Here is a 26002-nt window from a genome sequence, read left to right on the forward strand (position 1 = left end):
TTGCACGCACAATTCAGAGATCTGAAGTTCAAGGCTAACCCTTAGGACCTCTGAAAGCTGTGAGCATGGGGCTCCTCCCATGGCTATCTAGACTGAGTTCCTTCCCAGTTGTAAAACCATGAGCAAGTCACGGAATCAAAGCTCAATTGACCTTTCTTCTCATGACAACCGCTAATAGATGGAAACTTTGAAACGGCTTCTCTAATCAGACCACCTTGCAGTTGATGAAACGGAGGCCCAGATGATTTAAGGATTTCTGCTCTTCTCTTAGCTCCAGTCCCATAGCTGAATAGGTTATTAATATTGAGTGGATATTCCCAGGGCTCTCTAATCTCAACTCACCAAAGAAAACATTCTCCGTGAGGTTTGCCCAAAATAACTAATTAACAACAGAATGAGAAAATCTTGCAGCAAATCTGACAGTTTTCTCACATGGTAATAACCTTGTTACCAACTGGATTTCCTTCAGGACCTGGACCTATATAAAATGCATGTGAACTAGCCACAATCCAGGAAAGAGAACTGATGTCCTTAGGTTTTGTCAAAGGATACAAATTGGAGCTGAAAGCAAACAGAGGTTGCTCTGCAGTTGTAAACGTGCTGGTATGCAGACCTCATTCCTGGAAACTGGGAATGATGAGATGGGAGGTCTGAGACACTTGGGTTATTTTAGTCATTTTTCAGTCATGCATTTTAATGTCTGGCACATAAAAATCTAAAAATGGCTTCTGACAAGTTAGCGTCTGTCGAGTTAACGAGTCTTTATCCTTCGGTGATGTCTTCTGTCACAACGCTGCTAGTCTTTGGAACTAAACAAAGGGCCTATCTTTAAAAAAAGGCTAGTACTCAATTCATATCCATCAACACTGGCAGAGATGGAAAGCAAGCCAGCAGTGTAATGACCTTGAGCATCTTTTAAATCAAGACATCGTTATGAAAGTGGAGGATTTTAAAACTGGGAGGATCTCGGGGATCACTGAGTCCGATGCTTTCATTTTGGATATGAAGAAACCAAGGACAAAAGAAGTAAAGCGATATGTATTACTAGTGCAGTGGAAGATAAGATTTCTACACACACACACACACACACACACACACACACACACACCTATGAGACAAGGATGCAAGGACAAGGGTATCAGTGGGGACTAACATTCAGAGCTTCTGTCTCTGACAATGGAGTTCCACAGGTTTGCTCTCTGAGCTTTTCTGTTGATCCAACCAGAATGCCCAGTCTTCTGCACCAGCTAGTATCCTTTTCCATGGGTACCAGTCAGTATCCCCAAGCAAACAGAGACTTACCTGATGTCCACGCCTTCCTTTTTCTCCCTTAGGGCCATGGATATAACTATCAATTCCGGGATCCCCCTGAGAAAACAAAAGATTGCTTGCCTCAAATGGATAGGAAAGATGGGGAAAATATTACAGGAAGCATGATCTTTTATAAAAAGAAGAAAGACACCAACGTAGACTTTTTATTTTTATTTAAATTCCTTAATGTTTAAAGTATTACATGTAGTATTATATATGTTTCCTTTTTCCCCCATTGACCTCTCCCCGGCCGTTCCCACCCACACCCCCAGCACATGCTGTCACCATCCCACTGTCTGTGTCCATGGGTTATGCTTCTATGAATGCATACAAGTCCTCTGGTTGATCTCTTTCTTCCCTCTGAGGTTGGACAGTCTGTTCAAAGTAGACCCTTTTAATTATCTAGCCCTACTCAATAATCCCAAATATGCAATGCAATTAAAATTCCAAACTCTTTAAGAACCCAAAAAGTTCTATAAGATGGAACTCAAATCTCTCTCTTTTTTTCTTTTTTAACAATGCCAACATGGCCTGAATGATGACTCATTTGTGGATAATTAATTGTTCTCTGTCTTTGTGCTCGAGCAAACAGTTTACAAATCCTGGGATTAAAGCAGCAGAAATCCCTCAACCACCACTCACAGATTCTCCCCTTAACCCAGGCTCTCCACGCTCTCCAGGCTGGCCAGGCGGTCCTGTCAAGCCCTTAAATCACAAAGAAAAGAAAAAAAGTGTCACTTTTTAAGTCATCTATCACCTACAGGAAAGAAAAGGGGGAAATGAGAGTCAAATTAAAAGAGCAATTGAGTGCTTGAACTTGAAGGCATTCACTGCTGAAGAGGTGAGGCTGAGACACAGAAAAGAACATCCTTTTATCAGAAATCTGTGATGTGCTTGACACTAAGTGTGCATTAGCTCATTTAACCTTCACAGCTCACAAATTGAGGCTTAGGGAAGTGGAACCAGGTCTCCCTACTACCAAATCCCTCAATCTCTCCACTCCTCTGTGATGCTCCCACAAAGAAACACATGTAAGAAAAACAAGAAGGCCGCCCTGACCGGTTTGGCTCAGTGGATAGAGCGTCAGCCTGTGGACTGAAAGGTCCCAGGTTTGATTCCGGTCAAGGGCATGTACCTTGGTTACAGGCACATCACCAGTAGGAGGTGTGCAGGAGGCGGCTGATCGATGTTTCTCTCTCATCGATGTTTTGATTTTATAAAAAATCAATAAAATATATTTTTTAAAAAAGAAAAACAAGAAGGCTTTCTCCATCACAAACATGGGCAGCATTAGCAGAGCAAGATCTCGTGGGGAAAACAAAAAAAAGAAAACATGAGAAAAGAGAGGAAAATATTTCCAGAGCTCCTAACTGCTGTAGACAGGGGACCAGAGAGACAAAGCAACTTGCCTTAAGACTATGACATGATAAGCAAATTATTATGTCTCTTAAACCTGCCATTAGTGGTACCATATCTGTGTAGTAGTTCCCCCAGAGCTGCAGAACCTTCCTCAGATGTTGTTACACGCCTGGTTCTGGAGTGCATACACCACACCCTGAAAATAATGAAGTGGGACCCTTCTCTGGAAATCTGGCTCTCAGACACCTAAGGAATGGAATGCTCTCTGGGGTCCTATGAAAGCTACCTCATAATGACCTGAGACCCCTCCTTCCCTCTTTCCTGGCCTGATACAAGAAAAGGAAGTTAGTTAATTCTAGTAAATTCTTATTCTGCTGCTTAATTTCCTAGGTGGGCAGATTTCTTTGACTTCTCTAAGACAATTTTCTCACTTGTTAAACAGACCTACCTATCTTATAGGGTGGTTACAGAGATTAAATGGAATGATAAGTTAAAATGCCAAGTACAGAGCCATATGGTTCATATGGTTCCCATTATGATTTGTACAACTTCTAGTTCTTCCTTTTTCTGACCCAGACTCTGGCTTCCGGAGTGATCTTCCAAGCCTAGAAGAATTTAAACATTCTTCCCTGCCTAGAAACTTTTAATAGCATCTGATTATGCCGTAGCCAGAAAACAAAACCCCTAAACATGGCATGACATTAACTCCAGACATTCCTCCACTCTTTATGCTTTTTATCTCACCTTCCACTCCTGTTAAATTAGAATCCTTGTTTGTCCAAACCCACTCTGAGTTCTTCTAACACCAAGCCTTTCCTTTTTCTTCATCTGAAATACACTGGGTGTCTCTCTCACAAAGGTCTTGGGTTAAAAAAATGTCTTGAGCCTGGCTGGTGGCTCAGTGGTTAAGCATCGACTATAAACCAGAAGGCCACTGTTCGATTCCGGGTCAGGGCATATGCCTGGGGTTGCTGGCTTAATCCCTGATTGTGAAGGAGGCAGCCGATCAATGATTCTCTCTTATCATTGATGTTTCTCTCTCTCTCCCTCTCCCTTCCTCTCTGAAATTAATAAAAATATTTTTTTAAAAAAATCTTGATTTCCTGTGTGTCCTGGAATGCCAGAGTCCTCTCCACCCTTCAGCACCATTCTCAAATGCCACAGACCTAAGTATGGAAGGTTGGTCTCTTGTCCCCTTTCTCTCCCCCTAATCATCTGGTTGTTACTCATCCTTTAAATTTCATCCCATCTTTACTCCCTCCAAGAAGCCTTCCTGACTACACAGCCTGGATCAGTTCCCCCTGTCATTATCTCTCCTTCATGCATTTATCTCCCCAGTAATCTTACATCTATTTCTATGATTATTTCATTACCTATCTCTCCCCCATAGAGGCCAATTCTGAGATACAGAATGCTCCCCATTCTACAGTCATGCCTAAATTACAATAGATGCTCAAATCTTGATGATTGATTAGATGAAGAAACACCACTCTATTTTAGATTCCTCTCCAAGTCACTGTGCTCCTATTCATTCTCTATTTGCACTGTTCTTGCAGCCTTTATTTTAACCTGTCTTGCATTGTAGTTTCTCCTACAAAAATCTTATCTCCTGTACCAGTTAATAAGCTGTTTGTTGGTCGGAATCATGACTTACTTACCTCTGAACTCTAATTTGTGTCTAGCAAAATGCCCTACAGGTAGAAAACACTTAAAGTTTATTTAATTTCATTATATTCAATGAAAAATAAAGGCTTCCCAGTCTTGAAGAAAGTGTGGTGTCCTCCACCTTCTCCAAAATCAGATTGACAAACTGCAGGTTGGAAATTGAACCTCAATAAAGAGCCAGTTCTTGTGAGTTCCTATTTCATTTACCAGGAAATCAATCCACGCCTTTCAGTAAAGTCTGATTCCATGTGGGGTACCAAAAAACATAAGTAAATAAGTGTCATCCCCCTTATCCAATTCAATCAAGCAACAGAAGCTGCTTTTAGTACCATGCTGACGTGGATCCTTCAGGCTGTATTCTATAATTAATTAGCAATGTCTGCCATGGGCATTGGAAGGGAGAGTTTAGTACATACGCCTTCTCTTACATAGAAATACAAATATCAGCATGAGGCAGTGTACAGTCACTGTTAAGCAGATAGTATAAATAATGTATATTGGGAGAATATAGAGAAGGGGGAGATCTCTGACTAACATGGTCAATGAGGGCATCATGAGGAGGAATGGCAGGAGCTGGAAGTTGAAGAAAAAGTGGTCATCAGATAAGCACTGGGGATGGAGGCAGAGAAAAGATGTTGCAGGATGCCGTACCTAGCATGAGCCAAGACACAGAGGTGGGCTGCCTACGAAACTTCAGGGGACAATGAGTAGTATAATTTGACTGGGAAGGATTCCTCTCTTTTTATTATTTTTCAATTACAATTAACATATAATATTATCTTGGTTTTAGGTGTACAACATAATGATTACATATTTACGTAACTTACAAAGTGATCACCCTGACAAGTCTAGTGTCCACCTGACACTATAGAGTTGTTACAATATTATTGACTATATTCCCTACACTGTACTTTACATCTCTGCGACTATTTTATGACTGTCAATTTGTACTTCTTAATCCTAAGAAGGACATTTCTTTACCAAGATTATTTCTTTACCAAGACACTTCTTTACCAAGTGAAGAATGTTGTTGAAAGGCCTTGGATATAAGACCAAATCATTGGCAACAGGGAAACATAAAAGCTAGTGAGAGCGGGAATGACAATTACAGTTCTGACACCAAAAAAAAAAAAACACACAAAATTAAGTAACTTGGTTTACATTACTCATTTCACTAACAGCAGATTCAGGCCTTAAGTTATAGCTTCCAAATAGTCATTTAATACTTTATTGCCCTCTAGCTTCCTACCTAGTAGTTAAGCACTAGATGATTCTTTCCCAAAACTTAAAAATAAACTGTCAAGGTCAGTTTAACCAGTAGAAACTTGAGACAAAATATCCTCATACTTTACCCGATTTCCCCGATTTCCTTTTTCTCCAGATAATCCTGGGATTCCACGATTACCCTAAATAAATAAATATACAAAGAACCTTTGTTATATTGGTAACATCAGAAATGTTTTTCACATAGTTTCACATTCTAGCCAATGATAGAAAATTTATTTACCATTCTATTTCTGAATATGGGACAGACTGGAAGCCCTGAACAATCCTGACCCTTGGAAAAGCCATTTAAAATTACAGGAAACAAATTTTAAAATATTTTACATACATTAATGAGCCGATTTAGAAAAAGGAGAGGGAGAAAGAGAGAAATCCTTAGAGTTCAGAACGAAGAAAAAGCAGGAATCAACAGAAGTAATAGCCATTGGCTGTCGTAAGGACTTCTGATCACTGTGTGAGTGTGAAAACCACAAGCTGATCATTTTTTTAAAGTGGTCCTAGGAGGTGGTGCCACCAAAGACATGGCAGAAGCAAACCACCTTCAGCTCAGGCCTTAATAACTCCTCAGAGATAAATTAAAAATTCAATTAAAATCGAGTTTACATCAAAAGTCACAACATACATGTAAGAGACACCAGGATAGGGGAACCAGCAGAAACAACAGACAACAAAATCAGACTACAATGACTATAGGTATTGGACTCATCATATACAAAATATAAAATAAGTAGATTTAATAAATTAAATAAGTAAGAAAAGAATTTGTTTTTAAAAAAGAAAAGAAAACAAGCAACTATTTTTTTAAAAAAAAATAAGCAGATCTGAAAAAGAATCAAATAGAACTTTTTGAAGTGAAAATTTGAATAATTGAGATTAAAAATCTAATTGACAGGTGAAAAGGTATATTAAACAAAGTGACATTAAGGATTAGTGAATTAGAAACTAAAGAAATTATTCAGAATGTAGCACAGAAAGACAAAGAAATAGGAACTATGAAGGAGAGGTTAAGAGACACTGAGTATAGAATGAGAAAGTCTAACAAATTTTTAATTAGACTTCCATAAAGAGATAATAGAGAAAATTTAAAAGATAAAAATTTTTAAATGATTATTTGCTAAGGATTTTCTAGAAGGCACAAATGCTCAGATTCCAAAGTCTAATAAGTCCCAAGCAGATAAATAAAAAGAAACCCACACCTGCACATCATATTGAAACTGCAGGACACTAGGAACAAAGGGGAAATATTAAAGCAGCTTGATATATATATATAAATCTTTTTTAAGATTGCTGACCAAGGAACAATTAGTTTGATGGATAACGTCTTAAGAGCAATAACGAAAGACGGAGAAACACAAGCCAGAAATGATGAAAATACATTTCAAAGTGCTGGGGGGGAAAATGTTTACCCAAGAACTGTCCTTCAAGAAAAAAGAAAGATAAAATAAAGAGATTTGCAGAAAAAAACAAAGGAGTTTATGAACTTCATTAAAGGAAATTCTTTAAAAGTCCTACCGTAGACAAAAGAAACACGACCTTTTCATGTTCTTTTGAAGGCATCAATAATAGTAGTAAAATATGAGGGTTAAGCTAGATAAGCATTGACTAAATAACACAATAATTAAAGTGTCTAGTTAGTAGAATTTAACAAAAATATGGAAATAAAAAACTGGGCAATAACATGTAATATAGGAGGCAGCTAGTTAGAGCTATGTTTCTAAGATCCTTCTATTTTGAAGATAAGGGCAAATATATAAATTAACTTTAGACATTGTTTAGCATACATGTTAAAGGTTTCTAGACTGCCCAGACAGTGTGGCTCAGTGGATTGAGCATCGTCCTATGCATCAAGAGGTCGCTGGTTTGATTCCCAGTCAGGGCGCATGCCCGGGTTGTGGGCTCAATCCCCTATGTGGGGCATGCAGGAGGCAACCGATCAGTGATTCTCTCTCATCACTGATGTTTCTATCTCTCTCCCTCTTCCTTCCTCTCTCTCTAAAATCAATAAAAACACATTTTTTTTAAAAAAAAATTTCTAGCCCTGACCAGCTTGGCTCAGTGGATAGAGCGTCAGCCTGCGGGCTGAAGGGTCCTAGGTTCGATTCCAGCCAAGGGCATATACCTTGGTTGCGGGCAAATCCCCAGTAGCTGCCTCTCTCTCATTGATGTTTCTAACTCTCTATTCCTCCCCCTTCTTCTCTGTAAAAAATCAATAAAATATTTTTTTAAAGTTTTTTTCTAGACTAATTGTGAAATGTATGAATAGAGGATATAAATGTAACTTCATAGAGGGAGGAACATAGAATGAGAAACTTTCTGTACCTGTTCTCCATCCAAGCCATCAACACCTTCTTCACCAGGGTTGCCCTGTGGAGCAAAGGATGAGAAGGTTAGAGACGAGAGGACCAGGTGTACATGGTTATTGCTTTGATGTTCATTTCTATACTAATATTTTTTTTCAGTTAGAAGAATCTAGACCTTCCCAGTTTTTAAATACTGCATTCAATCATTATAAAGCAATGATTATTTTCTTTCTGAAATAGTCATTGGTGTTATATACTATTTTTTTCCTAGTAGTTTCAGGGGCCAAAGTAAAAGATAGAAGGAAAACAATTCAAATTGTGAATGGATTGAAGGACTTCCATTTAAACTTTTGTGCTGGACAAAGTAACTCTTTCAGAAGACTGAATGAAACATTTCCCATTGGTTATCTACATGTTAAAGATGGCCCTTTTGTCATTGACTTTTGTTAATTTAAAAATACCAGAAAATATGCCTGAATTAATCTGCACAATGGAAACCTGGATGATCTTACATTAAGAAGGAACTAAATGGGAGTGTATCCGTATGTGTGCATTTGGAGAGACTTACAATTAAGAAGGCCCTTGAGAAAAGAAACGAAAACCTGACCTAGATAAGAATAAAAACTGGCAATTGCATAGTGACATCTGATCAAGTATGCAATCACTTTCACATTATGGGCCCTTCAGTTTGCCAACTGTTTCAAAATGATAGTTAACATGTTTATTTTAAAATATCTTCTGAAAAAAATTCAGAGTTTTGCACGCAGGATACATTGCATTATACACGAGTGAAATATTTGATTTGCTCCTACTGTCCCCATGAGGAAATCAACTTTCAGGCTTTTTTTTTTTTAACCAAAGTACAGCCAAGTACGATCGGGGGTGGGGCCAGCCGGCCAACCTCCATGTGCCCTCCCCACAGCCAGCTGATAGGGGCGGGTTGGCCGGACCCCACCCATGCGGTCACCAGGCCTCTAGTTTCTTAATAAATGAATGAGAAAATGGATACTTTGCTTCTGAATCTGAGTGTAGAGTTATTCCCTTATTGTGCCAGTTCACTTCTTACTAGCCCTGTCGTAATGTCCCTCTTCCATTTGACACCCATCTTGACCAATCCCTCCAACCACACCTTGAATTCAGGACCAACTCTTTCAGATCATCATGTGATAAATATGGTGGCTCAATTATTATAGAGTTAGCAGGGCTTGAAGTGAAAATATATATAAACACACACACACACACACACACACACACATATCACTACCTTAAACCTGAAATATATGTCTTACAAATAGCCATTCATTAGCTTGGCTCTGAATAACATCTGACACATCCCCTCACCTAAAAGTTTTAAGCCCTACATCACTCAAGCAAAGGAAAAGCAACTGGACATATTAACTTAATGACTCAGTATTTTATTTCCCAAAGAAATTGCTCTCCAGTGTAAGAAGAGGGAAGAAAGTCACCTACCTTCTCTCCTGGAAATCCTCGTGCTCCCTAGAGTTAAAAAGAAATAAAAAGAATTGAGCTTGAATTTCATTTTTTAAAACACTGTTTCATTTAGGAAACTGTATGTTCCCTGGTTTCAAAAAAGTGCAATTATTAGATCAAAAGGAAGATTTCTTTTCCAGCGACTGGAATGGACATCACAGTGCTCTGATTACTGCCACTTTCTTGTGCTTGGGACTTGGAAGAAAATTGCACCTTACAACTCCTCACATAGTGGGGGTGAGCAGGCAACGGCAGTGACCTACTACTTACGATTACAACAATCGTTTTTCAAACAAAAATGACAATACACTGACTAACACACATGAGAGGGCTTCTAGGAACAACAGAACAAATTAACAGAAAGAGTAACTTGTTAAAAAACACAGAACATGGTCATTGTGGTCAGAAAAACTCTCTACAGGACTCTGGGATGGTAGAAACTTTTTTTCTGTCCTTATTACAGGAGATTCCCTAAACCTGGAAACTTAAGAGATATTGAATGCAGCCACTCACAAAGAGTGCCCCACCAATTACCCTTTAGCACTGAAAATTTCAGTGTTCGCAAGCCCACCTTCCAACGGCCTGTACTGTGACTCTTTGCCTGGGTTCTTTTCTGGTGCCAGAGCCCATATACACACTGAACGTAAGTGCGGGGCATGACCACCCTCCAGGAGCAGCCCTCACCTAACACCTGATAGGATTTGGTGTACGAATACCCCAGCACCCTCACCGCCTGAGTGGGATAACAACGTTCGGTGTTGGCTGCCAGCGTTCCTCAGCAGGATTAAGCTCTGTCTACCCTTGGTGGTAATCTAATCAACAGGCCACCTTCTCACCCTGTCTAGCTGCTCCACTGCCTGCTAGTGTTTACCAAGATCACCTCCCAGGAAACTATTTGCACTTGATTCCTTTTCTCAGGCTCAACTTCTGGGAAACCCTCCATCTCAAGAGAAGCCCTTGTGATACCCCTTGAGTGGGTATCCACAGTTCGAGGTCACACTTACCTTCAGTCCTCTCATACCCGGGCATCCTTCCTCACCTCGGGGTCCAGGAAAACCTTGGGGCCCTCGTGCTCCCTGTGAAATGAAGTTGCACGTGGAGACAGTCAAGCACCCAACTACTTCAAACCAGCAATAATGGCCATAAGAATGACTAAAATACGACACAGTCCTTACAATTACTCCTACATCCTCAGAGACCTGACTGGTCACCAGCGAGGCAATTGGAATGTTCATCCATCAACAATCCACATCGGTAACCCCAAATCATACAAATTCAAATTATCTATAATTTTGATTAATTCAGTCAAGCCACATGGGCAAAACGTCAGTCTTCAAACAAAACAGAGGTGTGTCTGAACATTTCCTCCAGGCAGCTAAAACTAGGTGGTTTCCTTGTAGTCCCATGAAGAATAAACCACTATTTCACTCTTTGTCTTCTGGGTGAAATCCTGCCCATTCCTAAGGTATGGATCACTTGTCGCCTCCTCTTCTAAGAAGCCTTTTCTCTTATGTTGTGTGTTACTGTTTTTGTGTTATATTCCTTCCTGCCATGTTGTGAGCTTCTTGGTGACAGGGACAATGTTTCATGTATTTATCTCTAGGTTTCCAACCCTAAGCACATTGTCGAACTGTGTCAGGCACACAGTAGACATCCAATCAGGATTTGAAGAATTACTTCCTGAATTTTAGTCATGACTATAACCTTTGATCTAGGTATTAGATAGGAAGGAAATGGTAGATGCCATGCCTTTTGCCAAACTGATCAAATATAAGTTAGAAAGTATTGCATACCCCATGAGCTTGCGTCAGACTATACTTACAAACATGGCTACATCATTAATAGTAATGGATTACCTGCAATTTATTCGGGATCAACAACTACTATTATATGTATGAATATTAGACATAGGCCACATTTTCAGTTATCACAAATTCACTCATTAAAACAACGAAATGACCATACTTCCTCATCAAATACCTTGAGACTATATAGATGCACAATTTGTCCACCTGACATTTGTTATGATACCTGGTTATCTTTACATAGATATTTTAAATCCACTTTATTTTTTAAACCCACTTTTAAATAGCATAGATGAGAAAAACTTTCATAACTCAAGTGCAATTGTTACTAATATTGACCCATTTTACCATATTCTGTCACAGAAAAAAATGAGATTTAGTGCTCACATGTGCCCCTTCTTCACCAGGATGACCAGGTAATCCACCAGGCCCCTTCTCTCCCTGAGAGGAAAAGAAATCAAAATAAATAACTCTTCATTTCTCAAATCTACATGAAATAAAAAGTGTTACTAGTAGATAACCTTGTCTCACTGAGTTGACATTTTATCGAGAATCTACTAAATGTTGAACACAATGTGCAGAGACACAGAGAAACAAGTGTTCCTGGTGGATTTCACAGTGAAAACTTGCATACCTACTTGTCTTAATTTTTGGCACATCAACCTATTTTTGTTTTTCTAAAACACCTTTTTAAGCCATTCTATTGTGAAAATCCAAAACAAAACTAGTTTCTAGTTAAATGTGTAAGAAAAACTGTTATCCTTAAAGAGGGCTTTGACCTTGTTTTACAAAACACCAGTAAGCAAAGGTGTTACCAACCAAATTACTTATTTCTGTGGGACTCAGCCATTTAGACTCTCTTATTATTTTTAACTTCTTCTTAGAGGCCTAAAAACACAAACCATTTATTCTCAAGAGAGTTCGGCTTGCCATTTTATAGCCAGACTTGTTTATTTAGTCTGAAAAGTGGTAATAAGTCTATTTGTGATCAACAAAGACATGACAGTCAACACAACCAACCACTGAATTTTATCAAACAGAAGGAGCAGAGAAGTCAAAAATTCAAAGCACTCTCATCTTTGACCTCTGAGGCATAGTCCTTAAGTTGCATTAAAAAAAAATGTCAAGAGGTTCCCAAGCTTGATTTCCTCATTCTCCAGTCTGATGTTTCACAACAACCTGAGGAGGGAAATAATCTAGTGCTAAGGCGTCACTGCGATTTATTTTTCAAAAGATAATTGCACACTTTTATAGTATTCTGAATTGAGATTGATCCCCAAGGTCATTAAGAGCTCATTCCAACAACCTCATGGAAAGCCTTAGAAAGAGAGTGTGTAAAAAGACGGACAAAACCAAGGGGTTTGATTCAACCTTACATGTGGGTTTGTGACCTTACCCAATCATGAAGCGATAGTCCCTGTGAGAACAGAACCTTGTGTCCCTGGATGCCTGAGGGCCATTTCTAAGGAGATATTCTCCCTCAAAAGTGTGTAGTAAACTTCTTATTACTTAACTCAGAGGAAGATGCAAATTAACCACTAGCAAACCAGTGATGGCACCCTTCCTCACAGTTTAATGCCGTAGCCTAGGAGGTCAGATAGGAGGGAAAGGGGCATTGACGCCTGTAAAGAAAGCAGGTGATGGGCAAGTGAAAATTTTGGAGACAAGCAGAAACTTCTCAAAAATTTTGGAGACAAGCAGTGAGAGAATCTATAAAAGTATTTGTCACATAAATGTAAGGAGGCAGCAGAATAGAGTGGGAAGAATGTGAGTCAGGCAGACGGGGACTTACATTAGAAAATCCCTCTTCATAACTGAGACATTGGGAAACTGATGTTCCCTCTCTGAGCCTCAATTTCAAACCCACTAAGTAACATTTACCTCCAACGTTTATTAAGAGGGTAGAATTAGTAAAACTGTATTAAAGACATAACACGGAGCCTGGTATGTAGTCATCTACGTACAGTCATCTACCTGAAATGACATCTCCCCCCTCCCCACCCCCCCGGCCTCCACACCCAGCAAATTCTCACCTTCCTCCCAGGGCTCCCACCGTCACCTCTGGGCCCATCTTCTCCAAAACACTTTGCATACGTATTGCAGCATGTTCTTTCTAAAATTGTGTCCTGAAAGACAGAACCCGTATCACACATGATTTTTTTAAATCTATTAACCTACATCACATTACACACTAAAGAGAAAAGTTCCCTCAGGGTTCGTAAAACCCTGTGGATGGTATTTTTAAAAAATACTTACAAGTTGCTTCAGTAAGATGCGCGGGAGGGATGGCAGTGTGATGCTCAGAGGTTGATTATAAGCGAATCCTCTGCCAAATTCTAGCTCCTGAAGCTCTTCCAACTTATGTACACCTTCCAGGCCAATAACGAGGAGTCCAGAGAATCCTTCGAGATACCGGCAGGTGGGCGACTTACTTGCATGTCTTTTGAATGGTCTGCCTCTGTCTTGGCCCCAGATATTCATCCACCACCCCACCCTTCCCAGTTTTGTTAAAATCAAAACTAACTCATGGCATTCCTCCTCGAAGAATTGGTCTGATACTTTCAATCTCACCAGCTGGAAGTTAAGCAGTTAGGTGGCACCACAAGGACTCTCATCATTCCCTTCGGGTCCCTACTTTTTATTTCAGAGGGTTCCCACTTATAATTGTGTTAGGTTACATCCTTTTAAACCCATTCCTGATGTAGATTTGTGGTTTACTCTTAGAAACTGTGGTGTCATGGGAACTATTCACAAATATTCTGGTTCCTCTACTTAAGGGCACATGATATGATTTTATTTCTTTGGGAAAGTTATCAACTCTCATTGAGCTTCAGTTCCTTACCTGTGAAAATATCATCTATCTCTTGAAAATTAGAATCTTCCATATGGCTTGCTCTGACCAACTAAATGTGTACAGAGGTGACATATGTCGCTCGCTGGGAGAAATGTTAAGCATAGGGAGCAATTTCCCTCATTTCCTTTTTCCTGCCACAGGAATAAACCCTACCTTCAGCCTGGGTACTTGAGTGAAGAGCATGCCATGTATATGAGTGGGCGTGAGGCATCAAATGAATACATTCTTGCTACTGCAAGCCACTGAGATCTGGAAGTTGCTTGGTATTGCAGCATAACCTGGCCTATTCTACTGAATCGGTCACTAACACGTCATCTGGATTTGTCCACATAACAGAGAACACATGAACAAGGACACTTCGAATCTGGCTAGAAATCACTGTTTCTAGAATTTCAGACCAAATATTAGTGTTAATATTTTGAACAGTAAATTCACACACACATCAGCTTTTGGCTATTGCGAAAATAAATAAATAAATAAATAAATAAATAAATAAATAAAGCAAGCTGCTTCACAATCTTGCGGCTAAAAGTTGTCACACATACTCTTCATCATTCCTGAAAATACATTCCTGGAAATGGAATTGCTGCTTCAGCACATAGACCACGTTTGCAGTCTTTTGTCACAGACTCCCAAATCTCTGCCAGAAAAGTTACAACAATTTAAACTTCCCGTAGCGATCCATTTGGTAAAGTTAGCTGGAAGCAAATTATCATAAAACATATTCCAACGCGTTGTTAACCAAGGGAAAACATCCTCCCCAGAACACGATGAACCTACTACCGAGAAGGGAGAAGGACAAAGGGAGCTTGAACAAGTCATGCTGCTGGCTGTGCACCCTGAGCTGCTTCGGGCCTTTACATAGCACAGGCTGGGGATGGCCAGAGTAACCAGGCGCAGCTGTACAGAAGGCACTGCCCCAGGACACGCAACGGAGGGAGCTGGTGGGCGCTGAAATGCAGCCAGCGCACCACTCACCAAGCCAGGAGCCCGGGCACAGGATGGCACCCACCCAGAGCACTGGGCATCTTTTTCTAATTTCACAAAGATGCCACACCAACCAGGAGCAGCCCTTGGAGATGGAGAAGGAGAAAGAATTAGGCAGCAAACAAGGAAGCAGGGCAGTGGAAAGAGCGAGGCCCAGATTTAAGCTGATTCCAGAGTTCAGGGAAAAGAGACATATAGACCCCTATAAAAGCCTAAAGGAGCTAACAGCACCCACTCACCATGGAGTAGGAGTTGCACCTTCACCCCTCTCCCGACCCTCAAAAGCAGATCCTGGCTGGGAACCAGTCAGTCCTGGCTAAGAGAGGCCCTGGGTCAGTGACGGGGATGTGGGCCACAGGGTCTCTCAGCTCTGCATAGTCTCCCGATTCATACGAAGAGGGAGACTGGGTGTCAGCCTCGTGGGCCCTGAGCTCCTGTCACCTGGGTTAACAGCCTGTAGGCTTAACAGAGTCCAGTGCCATCTGGAAATCTGGGTATCTCAGCCCCTGTGAGAGGAATGAGGTCCATGCAGGGCAACCCCGTGCACTTACCTTTGCCTCGGAGAAGCGCAGATGTTTTCTTCAGTCTCTCTAAATCATCATCCAGTCCATCTGTGAACACTAACAGGACCTGTTGTTTGGGGGCAGGGGTGAGGGCAGGACGGGAGAAGTTGGGAGGGAAAGGAAAGCGGGGAGGGAATGAAGAAGATGGATGCTATAAGTTGCACATTTTTTTTAATGCAAGGATAAGTTTAGCTTTTCTGGTTGTATCCAGCCTTTCGCCCTCTTCCCTTTTACCTATTCATTATTCATTTTATTACGCATTCATTTTTACTTCAACTTCCCACCCCCCAGTTCCCTATCCCCCGCAAAAAATAATAATTTAGACCAGCTTAACGTGTTCACTTAAAAATACCTTCCAAAAATTATCTTACAATACTCACCTTTATCAATGTAAAAATACCAAAAGTATTATTGCATTTTATACAATTAAAATGTGTTATCTTTACTCACAGAAAATTTTAATTTTAAAAAGTAAATTACACTACTCAAGAAATTCATTGGATGCATGACTGAAGGGAAAAAAAATCAATGTTTGGGGTTTTTTTCAATCCTCACTTGAGGATATTTTTTCCATTGATTTTTAAAGAGAGTGAAAGGAAGGGGCAGGGGAGAGATAGAGAAAGAGAAACATCGATGTGAGAGAGACACATCGGTTGGTTGTCTCCCACACACACCCCAACTGGGCCCAGGACAAACTATAACCCAGATACCTGCCCTTGACCAGGAATCAAACCCAAAACCCTTTGGTGAGGGGGCCAATGCTCTACCACTGAGCCACACCAGTCCGGGCAAATAATGTAACTTTTAAAACTTGAAGATGTCATTTTTTTTTAATTTAAATTCTTTATTGTTTAAAGTATTATGTAAGTCTCCTTTTTCCCCCATTGAAGATGTCGTTTCTTAATAAATGTCACACGAGATCTTGCAATCTCTGTGGACCTTTGTGCTTGTAAAGTTTTGGGACAGTAAGACGGGACGAGGTGGGCTGCACTAGAGAGCTATCAGCTATCACTACAGACAGCTCCAGGTGCTGAGGGGAAAACTGATGGGCCCTACTCTACATGGCAATCAGTGACCATAAGGAGCTCATAGTCATTGGAATGGAACATTCCTTGGATCACTAAACTGTGGACATCTTGAGGGCAGGGACTTTATCCTTTCATCCCTGCTGGCATTATTCAACATAGAGCCTCTTGGGCTTAGTAAACACTTGTTGATTGAACGAAAGTACATTTCTTGTTGGTCTTTACTGGGTAGGACTATGGTTTTCTTCTCTGTAGGATCTCCAGTGAAGCACAGTTTACTTGGCCTCAGTCACAAAAGCCTTATCCCCCTGACCCTGCCTGATGGTTCCATAACATGAGTTCTCAGCATTTATTACCTTCACTTTAGCAAAAGAGAGGTGGATCGCATTATCTCCCAGGGACTGCAAAAAATCCACATCCATGCGGTTGCTCTTGGCAGCCTGATGAACCAAGAACTTCTGAATGATTTCATCACTATACTTCTCAAAGCCTGAGTCGAAGATAAGCTGGCCATTTGAGCCAGGAACCAAGTAGCGAAACATTGTGTTGATCTGACTACAGCTGATGTTAGGAAGCAGGGCCAACTGTTGCATCAGCTCTGGCAGTAACCCTTGAAGCTTCTTCTGATCTTGCCTCATGGGAGTGGAGATATCAATTGCTACAGACAAATCTAGGTTGCATTCTTTGAAAATGAAGGAGAAAAAAATCAAATTAGTCACCTATAAATGCATGACCAGGCCCAACCAAAACTGCCCTGAAAAGAAGAACCCCAGACTACCCATAGAAATATAAGTTAAATAATGGTTATTGTTTAATTTAGGGGATGGTTTGTTACACAGCAAAAGCTAACAGATACAACATATACTGTTTCATACCTCTGTGCCTCTGCAAATCCTATTCCCTCTACCTTGCCAGGAGCCGGTCCATCCGTGCTGTTTCAAGGGACCTGGCATATATGGCATACTGTTCTTAATATGTTTGCTCACCTTCTTGGCACTATGTGTTTTAACCTAGGTCTCTGAGAAAGGTTGTTTCCCCAGGTAGGGATTTTCCCCTGAAGTTAGGGAGGGAATAAAACCTCTTAACTAAGTGCCAGGCGGGTAATTAATCACTTTAACTACGAACAATCATGCTTAAACTACAAAATCTTTACTCCCTGGAATGGAGATAAGAAACGCCCTAACCTTTGGAATAGAGATTGATAGGATTGGAATCAACTGGTATAAATACAGATGTAACAAGACAGAACTTAGAAGACAGAACCTACACACAGAACCTAGACACAGAACCTAGACAGAACCTAGAGACAGAAGAACTTCACTGGAGAGAACATGGCAAAAGATCCTGGACAGAAACTGGCCACAGAACCTAGAGACAGAACCTAGCGAGAGAACCTGGCTGAAGAACCTAGAGACAGAACCTGGCTACAGAACCTGGACAGAACCTGGCTGGAGAACCTAGTGAGGGAACATGGCTACAGAACCTGGCTGAAGAACCTGGAGAACCTGGCTGGAGAACCTAGCAAGAGAACATGGACACAGAACCTGGCTGGAGATCCTGAACAGAACTTCACTGGAGATCCAGACCAGAACTTGGCTGGAGATCCTGGCTAGAGATCCTGGCTAGGCTGCTGATCAACTGAACGCTGTCTCTGTGTCATTCCTTCTTCGCCGACTCCGTCCACACCTTTGGGGACCCCTGGACCTGCTCGGGCAGGACCCCAGCACTATCTGAAATGTTCTTTCCCATCCCCTCAACCCCAGTCTGGTTAACTCATACATATCTTTCAAGTAGCAGTTTAAGGAACCCCTAAAGCTCTTTCTCACTCATGTCCCCAGTTCCTCAGGGTGTATTATCAAATCCCTATGATTTACTGTACTTAATCTTCTCTACCACCAAACAAGGATTCCTTGATAGTAGGACTATGTCATCTTACTTTCCAGGACCTAATACAGATAGATGCTCATTAAATATTTGACAAGTGAATGAGGAAGAAAATATAAATGAGCCTTGTGTCTCTTTCAGCATAAGCTATACTATTTCCTTTTCCCCTGGAAGTTTTCTTCTTCATTCACCACCCATGCACAGACCTTGTTTCAGGGGAGGATATTAGAAAAGATCAGGACTGACAATCTCTCCCAATTTCCCGTTACTTCTGCCTGAAAACTTTTAAGCCCTCCTGGAAAGGTGTGGCGAGAATGTGAAGGTCTATGGACCTTTCAGGCTATACCCACCCACTCACAGGTAAACAAGACCATGCACAAAATTCTACGGAAGAGACAAAAGTTGATGGTCACAGATGTATCTGGATTAGAATCTGAATAAATTACTTAAAATGTAACTTACTGGCCATAAGGCCCACTATTATTAATTACTTCTGGACAACAAACATAACTTGGGACTGTCCAGGGCACACCAGGACATGTGGACATTTTCTCCTTAGACCAGCACATATTGGAGTATTTGGCTCAGAATCAATGAAAACAAAACTTCACATTTGGGGAGGGGAGGACACAATTATGAGGAAAATAAATATTGGATCCATCACCAGCAAAAAGGGCTATAAACAGTGGCTTAAAGTTTCTCAGGGACCTGAGATCCAGGAGTGAGCCATGAGTTTTCTATCACCTAAATACCATACTTCCAGCTAGCTAGCCAAATATGTTTCTGGAGTTGCCAAGATAGAAACTGTCTTCCTCCCTTCCTTTCATATAAAACATCTTGGTTTTATTTTTATGTATTTTTAATCCTCACCAAAGGTATGCTTATTGATTTTAGAGAGAATGGAAGGGAAGGAGGGAGGGTGGGAGGGAGGGAGGGAGGGAGGGAGGGAGGGAGAGAGAGAGAGAGAGAGAGAGAAACACAGATATTAGAAACATCAATCGGTTGTCTACCAGAGGTGCCTCAACAGGGAATCAAACCAGCAACCTAGATATGTGGGGAGTCAAACCCACAATGCTGTATGGAACAACACACCAACCAACTGAGCCACTCGCCCAGGGCTTGTTTTGATTTTTAAATCTCTAATTGAAATTCACCAGAAAGAGTTTCCACAGATGTTAATCCTATTTCTATATCAAATCTGACTTCACAAAAAAGGAAGTTCCTTTTTGTGGTATGGTATATTATTCCAATATTTCTAATTTACATTTCCCCAGGGACATTTTCAGCTGGCATGAGTCTGTAATGCAAGGAGTATTTTCTTTCCCTGTCAATGGAAAGGGTATTAACTTTGCCAAATAACCGCTAAGGTCTTTATGATTCAGCGTTATGATTCTAGAATTCTAGATTAATTAGGTTTCAGCTATTATTAAAATATCTAGCTAATTTTATCAAAAAAGTCAAAAGACGAAGCTGAAGATAAATATAAATCCTAATTTACTGCATTGTACAAAATGGACTGAAAAGAGAAGATGGAATCCTATATCTATTTTTCTCTCCCAGATAATACCCAGGTGCATATAAACACAAAAAAATGGACTTTAATTTCTGAAAAATCTGAACTGCTTAATGTAGAACATCTCATAACCCATCCTTATTTAAAACATGTTATACATGCACTCTTCTCAATTGATTTCTGAGTTCACCAAGGATACTGCAAAGTAGTGATATTCTTTAGACAATAAAAACAAAAATATTAATTTAATACTCTAGAAAATTGGCTCCAGCTTTTGACACCAACTGTTGGGAAGTCAAATCCTGCCTCCATTATTTCCCATCTATTTCTTAACCTCTCTTGTTTTTCTCATGATGATTCTGGAAACTGGGTATCAGAACAAATAACATATGTTTCAAATAGGGTCGATGTAGCAATATTGGACTTATGGGTTCCATTATATATTCTTCTATGTGATTCCATACTACACTATACTTCCCCATACCACACTATACATTACTATGCCATATTACTCCATTACATGACATTCTATGCTATTCTGTGTATGCTACTATTGTTAGAGTAGGTAGCAAGATATTAATAAAGGTTTTTATTAATATCTTGCTACCTACTCTAACAATAGTTAGAGAGGAGCAAATGGAATTAGACATTATTAAGTATAATCAACTAGGGAGCATAAGCCTATTTAACCAGGAAGCTACAGCTTTACACTCTCTAACCTAGGGGAGAGCAGCACTGCCCTGCCAAGGGGATTAACAGCCCTCCCTCTCCCCATGCAGGGAGCAGCCTGCCCTCTGGTACCAGACTGTCTGATTGTTGCAGGGGGTAGGGGATGGGAGAAGAGCAGGGGGAGATAAGCACATGCACAGAAGAGGTCAAAATGGCCCAGGCGGAGGTGCTTCTATGAGGCATGTGCAATAGGAGCTAAGATGGCGATCACAGAGGCCTCTCAGTCTGGAAATTAACAGATTGGTTAGGAGGTGAACCCATCAGAAACCCATGAAAGCTTGGGAAATGGATTGGTTAGTTTGAAAGGAGCTCCTGATCCTTCCCAAACCCAAAATAATATAATCCCAGCTAACAAAGCTCGCTCGCTCTCCCTCTCCCTCTCCCTTCCCGTTCCCTCTCCCTCTCCCTCTCCCTCTCCCTTCCCGTTCCCTCTCCCTTTCCCTCCCTCCCTTCCTCCCTTCCTCCTTTCCTCCCAGTAACACACACTTGCCCTGTTTATTCAAGCATCGTCTCTGTAGCAATCAAGTGCGTCTACCAGCCACCTGGGCAGACCACACAGGCCATTGTTTTGGCCTCGGTGAAGACAAGACTGGACTTTTTCCATAACGTGATGGAGGAGATAGGACACTGGAAACCCAGGGGCTGCCTTCTATTTCCACCCGAATAAATCTTACCATGCCACAACCTCCTGTGCATGTGTCTGTGGAATTCTCTCCTTGTAATTTCTGCCAGCAGCACTATCATGACCCTCACAATGACGGTTTAGTCAATGACAGACCACATATACATCTGTGGTCCCAGAGAATTGTAATGGAGCCGAAAATTCCTATTGCATAGTGATGTTGCAGCCATGATAAGGTCATAGCGCAATGTATTACTGTTTTGTGCTGGTCTCAGTCTATGGATAGTAATGCAATCGCTAGAAATTCCTGGGGGTACTTACCTGGGCCTCAATCATCTTCCCACAGACATCTCCTATTTCTAAACCAATTTTATAACTGGACCAACACTTTGGTTCTTATTACCCTTCAGCAAGTTGCCCTTCAGCAATAACTATTGGGAGGCTTTAAAGAAAAGAAGAGTTTATTACTTAGAGGCCCTGGGATGTGCAAGGCACACCAGAGGGAACACAGCAAGATCACAGGTAGAGAGGGAGAGAGAGAATGCAGATGTCTGGGGTTCTGCTTTTATTGGGACCAAGGGTGAGGGAGGAGGGGCTACGGTTTTGCAGCTCATTCTTTATAGGCTAATTTATTTTTATTTTTAAAAATATATTTATATTGCCAAAACCGGTTTGGCTCAGTGGATAGAGCGTCGGCCTGCGGACTGAAAGGTCCCAGGTTCGATTCCGGTCAAGGGCATGTACCTGGGTTGCGGGCACATCCCCAGTAGGAGATGTGCAGGAGGCAGCTGATCGATGTTTCTCTCTCATCGATGTTTCTAACTCTCTATCTCTCTCCCTTTCTCTCTGTAAAAAATCAATAAAATATATTTTAAAATATATATATATATATATATATATATATATATATATATATATATTGATTTCAGAGAGGAAGGGAAAGGGAGAGAGATAGAAACATCAATGATGAGAGAGATTCATTGATTGGCTGCCTCCTGCATGCCCCACACTGGGGACTGAGCAAGACGGGCAAGGCTGCCCTCTTATGTTTTAAATTAACTTATAAACTGTGGTGTCATTTTTGATTTGTAGGACAGTTATTTTTAAAAACTGACATCCCACCTGGCCGGCTTGGCTCAGTGGTTGAGTGTCAACCTATGAACCAGGAGGTTATGGTTCAATTCCAGGGCTCGGTCCCCAGTGTGGGGCGTGCAGGAGGCAGCCAATCAATGATTCTCTCTCATCATTAATGTTTCTCTCTCTCTCCCTCTCTCTTCCTCTCTGAAATCAATAAAAATATATTTAAAAAATAAGAGGGTGAATTTAAAGCACAAGAAAAGAAAAAAAAAGTAGCTTAAATGGTCAGTTATAAAAGTCAACCAAGATCTCTAAAACAAAGGAACCTCAGTTGGGAGGTGGGGGGAATGGTTCTTTATCTAGAGAGGCAAGCAATGTGTTTATTCCAGATAGCATTTGAAGCAGATGCCTCTTGAAATGGATGCCTTGGCAGTGGAAGCTTAAATCAGGCACTTGCATTACAAAAAGAAAAGCCAACGGTCAGAGCTTACCCTAAAATTACTCACTTGTTTGTGGTGAGACTGGTGTAAAATTACTCACTTGTTTGTGGTGAGACCTGTGCTACCAGTCCTATAAAAGTATAGTACCTACATTAGAAGGATATACCATCTAGGGTACTTGCACTCGATGATGTCCACAGAACCATGACATCACTTAAGGATGCTTTTCTCAGAAGCTATCCTCATTGTACAAGTGGGTAGTTGCAGAATAGTCATGGGGATGGAAAGTACAGCATAGGGAATATAGTCAATAATGTTCTAATAACTATGTATGGTGTCAGATGGGTATGAGATTTATCAGGACAATCACTTAGTAGGTTATATAATGTCTAATCACTGGGGTATACACCTGAAACTGATATAATAATGTATGTCAACTGCCAGGAGCCAGTCCATCCTTGCTGTTTCAAGGGACCTGGCATATATGGCATACTGTTCTTAAAATGTTTTGCTCACCTTCTTGGCACTATGTGTTTTAACCAAGGTCTCCTCTCTGAGAAAGGTTGTTTCCCCAGGTAGGGATTTTCCCCTGAAGTTAGGGAGGGAATAAAATCCCTTAACTAAGTGCCAGGCGGGTAATTAATCACTTTAACTACGAATAATCATGCTTAAGCTACATAATCTTTACTCCCTGGAATGGAGATAAGAAACGCCCTAACCTTTGTAATAGAGATTGATAGGATTTGAATCAACTGGTATAAATACAGATGTAAGAAGACAGAACCGAGAGAGACAGAACCTAGGCACAGAACCTACACAGAACGTTCTCTAGAGACAGAAGAACTACATGGCTACAGAACCTGGCTGGAGAACCTGGAGAACCTGGAGAACCTGGCTGGAGAACCTAGCAAGACAACATGGACACAGAACCTGGCTGGAGATCCTAAGCAGAACCTCTCTGGAGATCCAGACCAGAACTTAGCTGGAGATCCTGGCTAGAGATCCTGGCTAGGCTGCTGATCAACTGAACGCTATCTCCGTGTCATTCCTTCTTCGCCGACTCCGTCCACACCTTTGGGGACCCCTGGACCCGCTGGGGTTGGACCCCGGCATATGGCGCCCGAACAGGGACCCCTAGGTAAGCGCCCCACACTCGGGACGGATAGGACTCCACCGTAGGAAGAGGGTGGATAGTCTTTGCCCCACAATCGGGATGGATCAGACTCCACCATAGGAAGAGGGTGGATAGTCTTCACCGACTCCGTCCACACCTTTGGGAACTCCTGGAACAGGATTCCCCTAGGTAAGCCCCTCCCCCCCCCATTGAGAACCCCACACTCGGGACGGATAGGACTCCACCAGGGTACTGCAGACCCCCCTACAGAGGATAAGTAGGGTAAGAAGGTGGATAGTACAGAACTCAGATTGAGAAGATGTGCCATACTGAGTCCAAAGAAAGAAGACTCTGTATTGATTCTTAGATTGAGAAGATGTGCCATACTGAGTCTAAAGAAATAAGACTCTGTATTGATCTTTTAACACATATGCTTGCTAGCAGAGGAATTAAGGTTACTCCCAGTCAGATGGAACATTTTATACAAGAAATATGTCCATGCTTTTCTGAGGAAGGAAAGGTGCCGGAAAGGTAAATGTAGAGGCATGGGAGAAGGTAGGCCCAAGGAGCCTTATCCTTAACCCCACTGCAGCCTTTCCACCCCAGGAAAGTGAAGGATTGGCAAGCTCTCCCTGAGGTGATAGATCAGGATTCAGGTAATAGCGGAAAGCGCCAATCCTACTCTTAAAATGGATACAAGAGAGCATTTCAGGTTTTTCTTTTAATGCCTGCTTTTAAAAAATAAAAAAGGGGGAATTTGCCGGGAGCCAGTCCATCCTTGCTGTTTCAAGGGACCTGGCATATATGGCATACTGTTCTTAAAATGTTTTGCTCACCTTCTTGGCACTATGTGTTTTAACCAAGGTCTCCTCTCTGAGAAAGGTTGTTTCCCCAGGTAGGGATTTTCCCCTGAAGTTAGGGAGGGAATAAAATCCCTTAACTAAGTGCCAGGCAGGTAATTAATCACTTTAACTACGAATAATCATGCTTAAGCTACATAATCTTTACTCCCTGGAATGGAGATAAGAAACGCCCTAACCTTTGTAATAGAGATTGATAGGATTGGAATCAACTGGTATAAATACAGTTGAAACAAGACAACAGCACACAGAACTTAGGAGAGAGAGAGAGAGAGAGAGAGAGAGAGAGAGAGAGAGAGAGAGAGAGAGAGAAGAGAGACAGAACTCAGGAGACAGAAGGGAGATAGAACCTAGGCACAGAACCTACACAGAACGTTCTCTAGGGACAGAAGAACTTCGCTGGAGAGAACATGGCAAAAGATCCTGGACAGAAACTGGCCTCAGAACCTAGAGACAAAAGATCCTGGACTGAACCTGACTACAGAAATTGGCAAGAGAACCTGACTAGAACCTGGTGACTGAACCTGGCTGGAGAACCTGGACAGAACCTGGCTGGAGAACCTAGTGAGGGAACTTGGCTACAGAACCTGGCAATAGAACCAGGCAAGAGAACCCAACCATGCTGATCAACTGAACGCTGCCTCCGTGTCCTTCCTTCTTCGCCGACTCCGTCCACACCTTTGGGGACCCCTGGACCCGCTGGGGTTGGACCCCGGCAGTCAACTACATTTGAAAAATATAAAATGATTTTTTTAAAAGGTACCCTCATTAAGTGACACATGGCTGTATGTTATACTATATAATGCTCTTGTATATTATACTATGCTTCTTTATGCCATATGATACTAGCCTCCTGCTCAAAGTATGATTTGAGAACCTGAAAGATCAGCATCACCTGGGAGCTTGTTAGTAATACATAATCTCATCCCAAACTACTGAATCATAGTCTGCATTTTAATAAGATCTCCAGCTGATTCAAACGCATGTTCAAGTTTGAGAGGCCCTGTTATGCTCTACTCTACCACATATACCAAAAGGCAATACAGAACAGTATTTAGTACACGAACTCTAGAACCACACTTCCTCGAGTTCAAATCTTAGCTTTGCCATTTACTTGGG

General features: G+C 41.3%; 1 protein-coding gene across 1 annotated transcript in view; it reads right to left on the minus strand.

Moving 5' to 3' along the window:
• Positions 1-26002, minus strand: part of LOC308529427 (collagen alpha-4(VI) chain-like) — a gene marked incomplete at its 5' end in the record, with an annotated part of 90731 nt that overhangs the window by 46092 nt on the left and 18637 nt on the right. The window contains 11 exons of the mRNA XM_081105525.1: positions 1303-1368; positions 1954-2016; positions 5688-5741; positions 7939-7983; positions 9390-9416; positions 10415-10486; positions 11603-11656; positions 13249-13341; positions 13472-13617; positions 15608-15686; positions 17001-17326. Of these exons, the coding sequence (XP_080961651.1) occupies positions 1303-1368; positions 1954-2016; positions 5688-5741; positions 7939-7983; positions 9390-9416; positions 10415-10486; positions 11603-11656; positions 13249-13341; positions 13472-13617; positions 15608-15686; positions 17001-17326 (1025 nt within the window). The remainder of the gene's footprint in view (positions 1-1302; positions 1369-1953; positions 2017-5687; positions 5742-7938; positions 7984-9389; positions 9417-10414; positions 10487-11602; positions 11657-13248; positions 13342-13471; positions 13618-15607; positions 15687-17000; positions 17327-26002) is intronic.

The sequence above is a fragment of the Myotis nattereri genome (assembly GCF_964212035.1).
Source record: "Myotis nattereri genome assembly, chromosome: 14".
Taxonomy (NCBI): domain Eukaryota; kingdom Metazoa; phylum Chordata; class Mammalia; order Chiroptera; family Vespertilionidae; genus Myotis; species Myotis nattereri.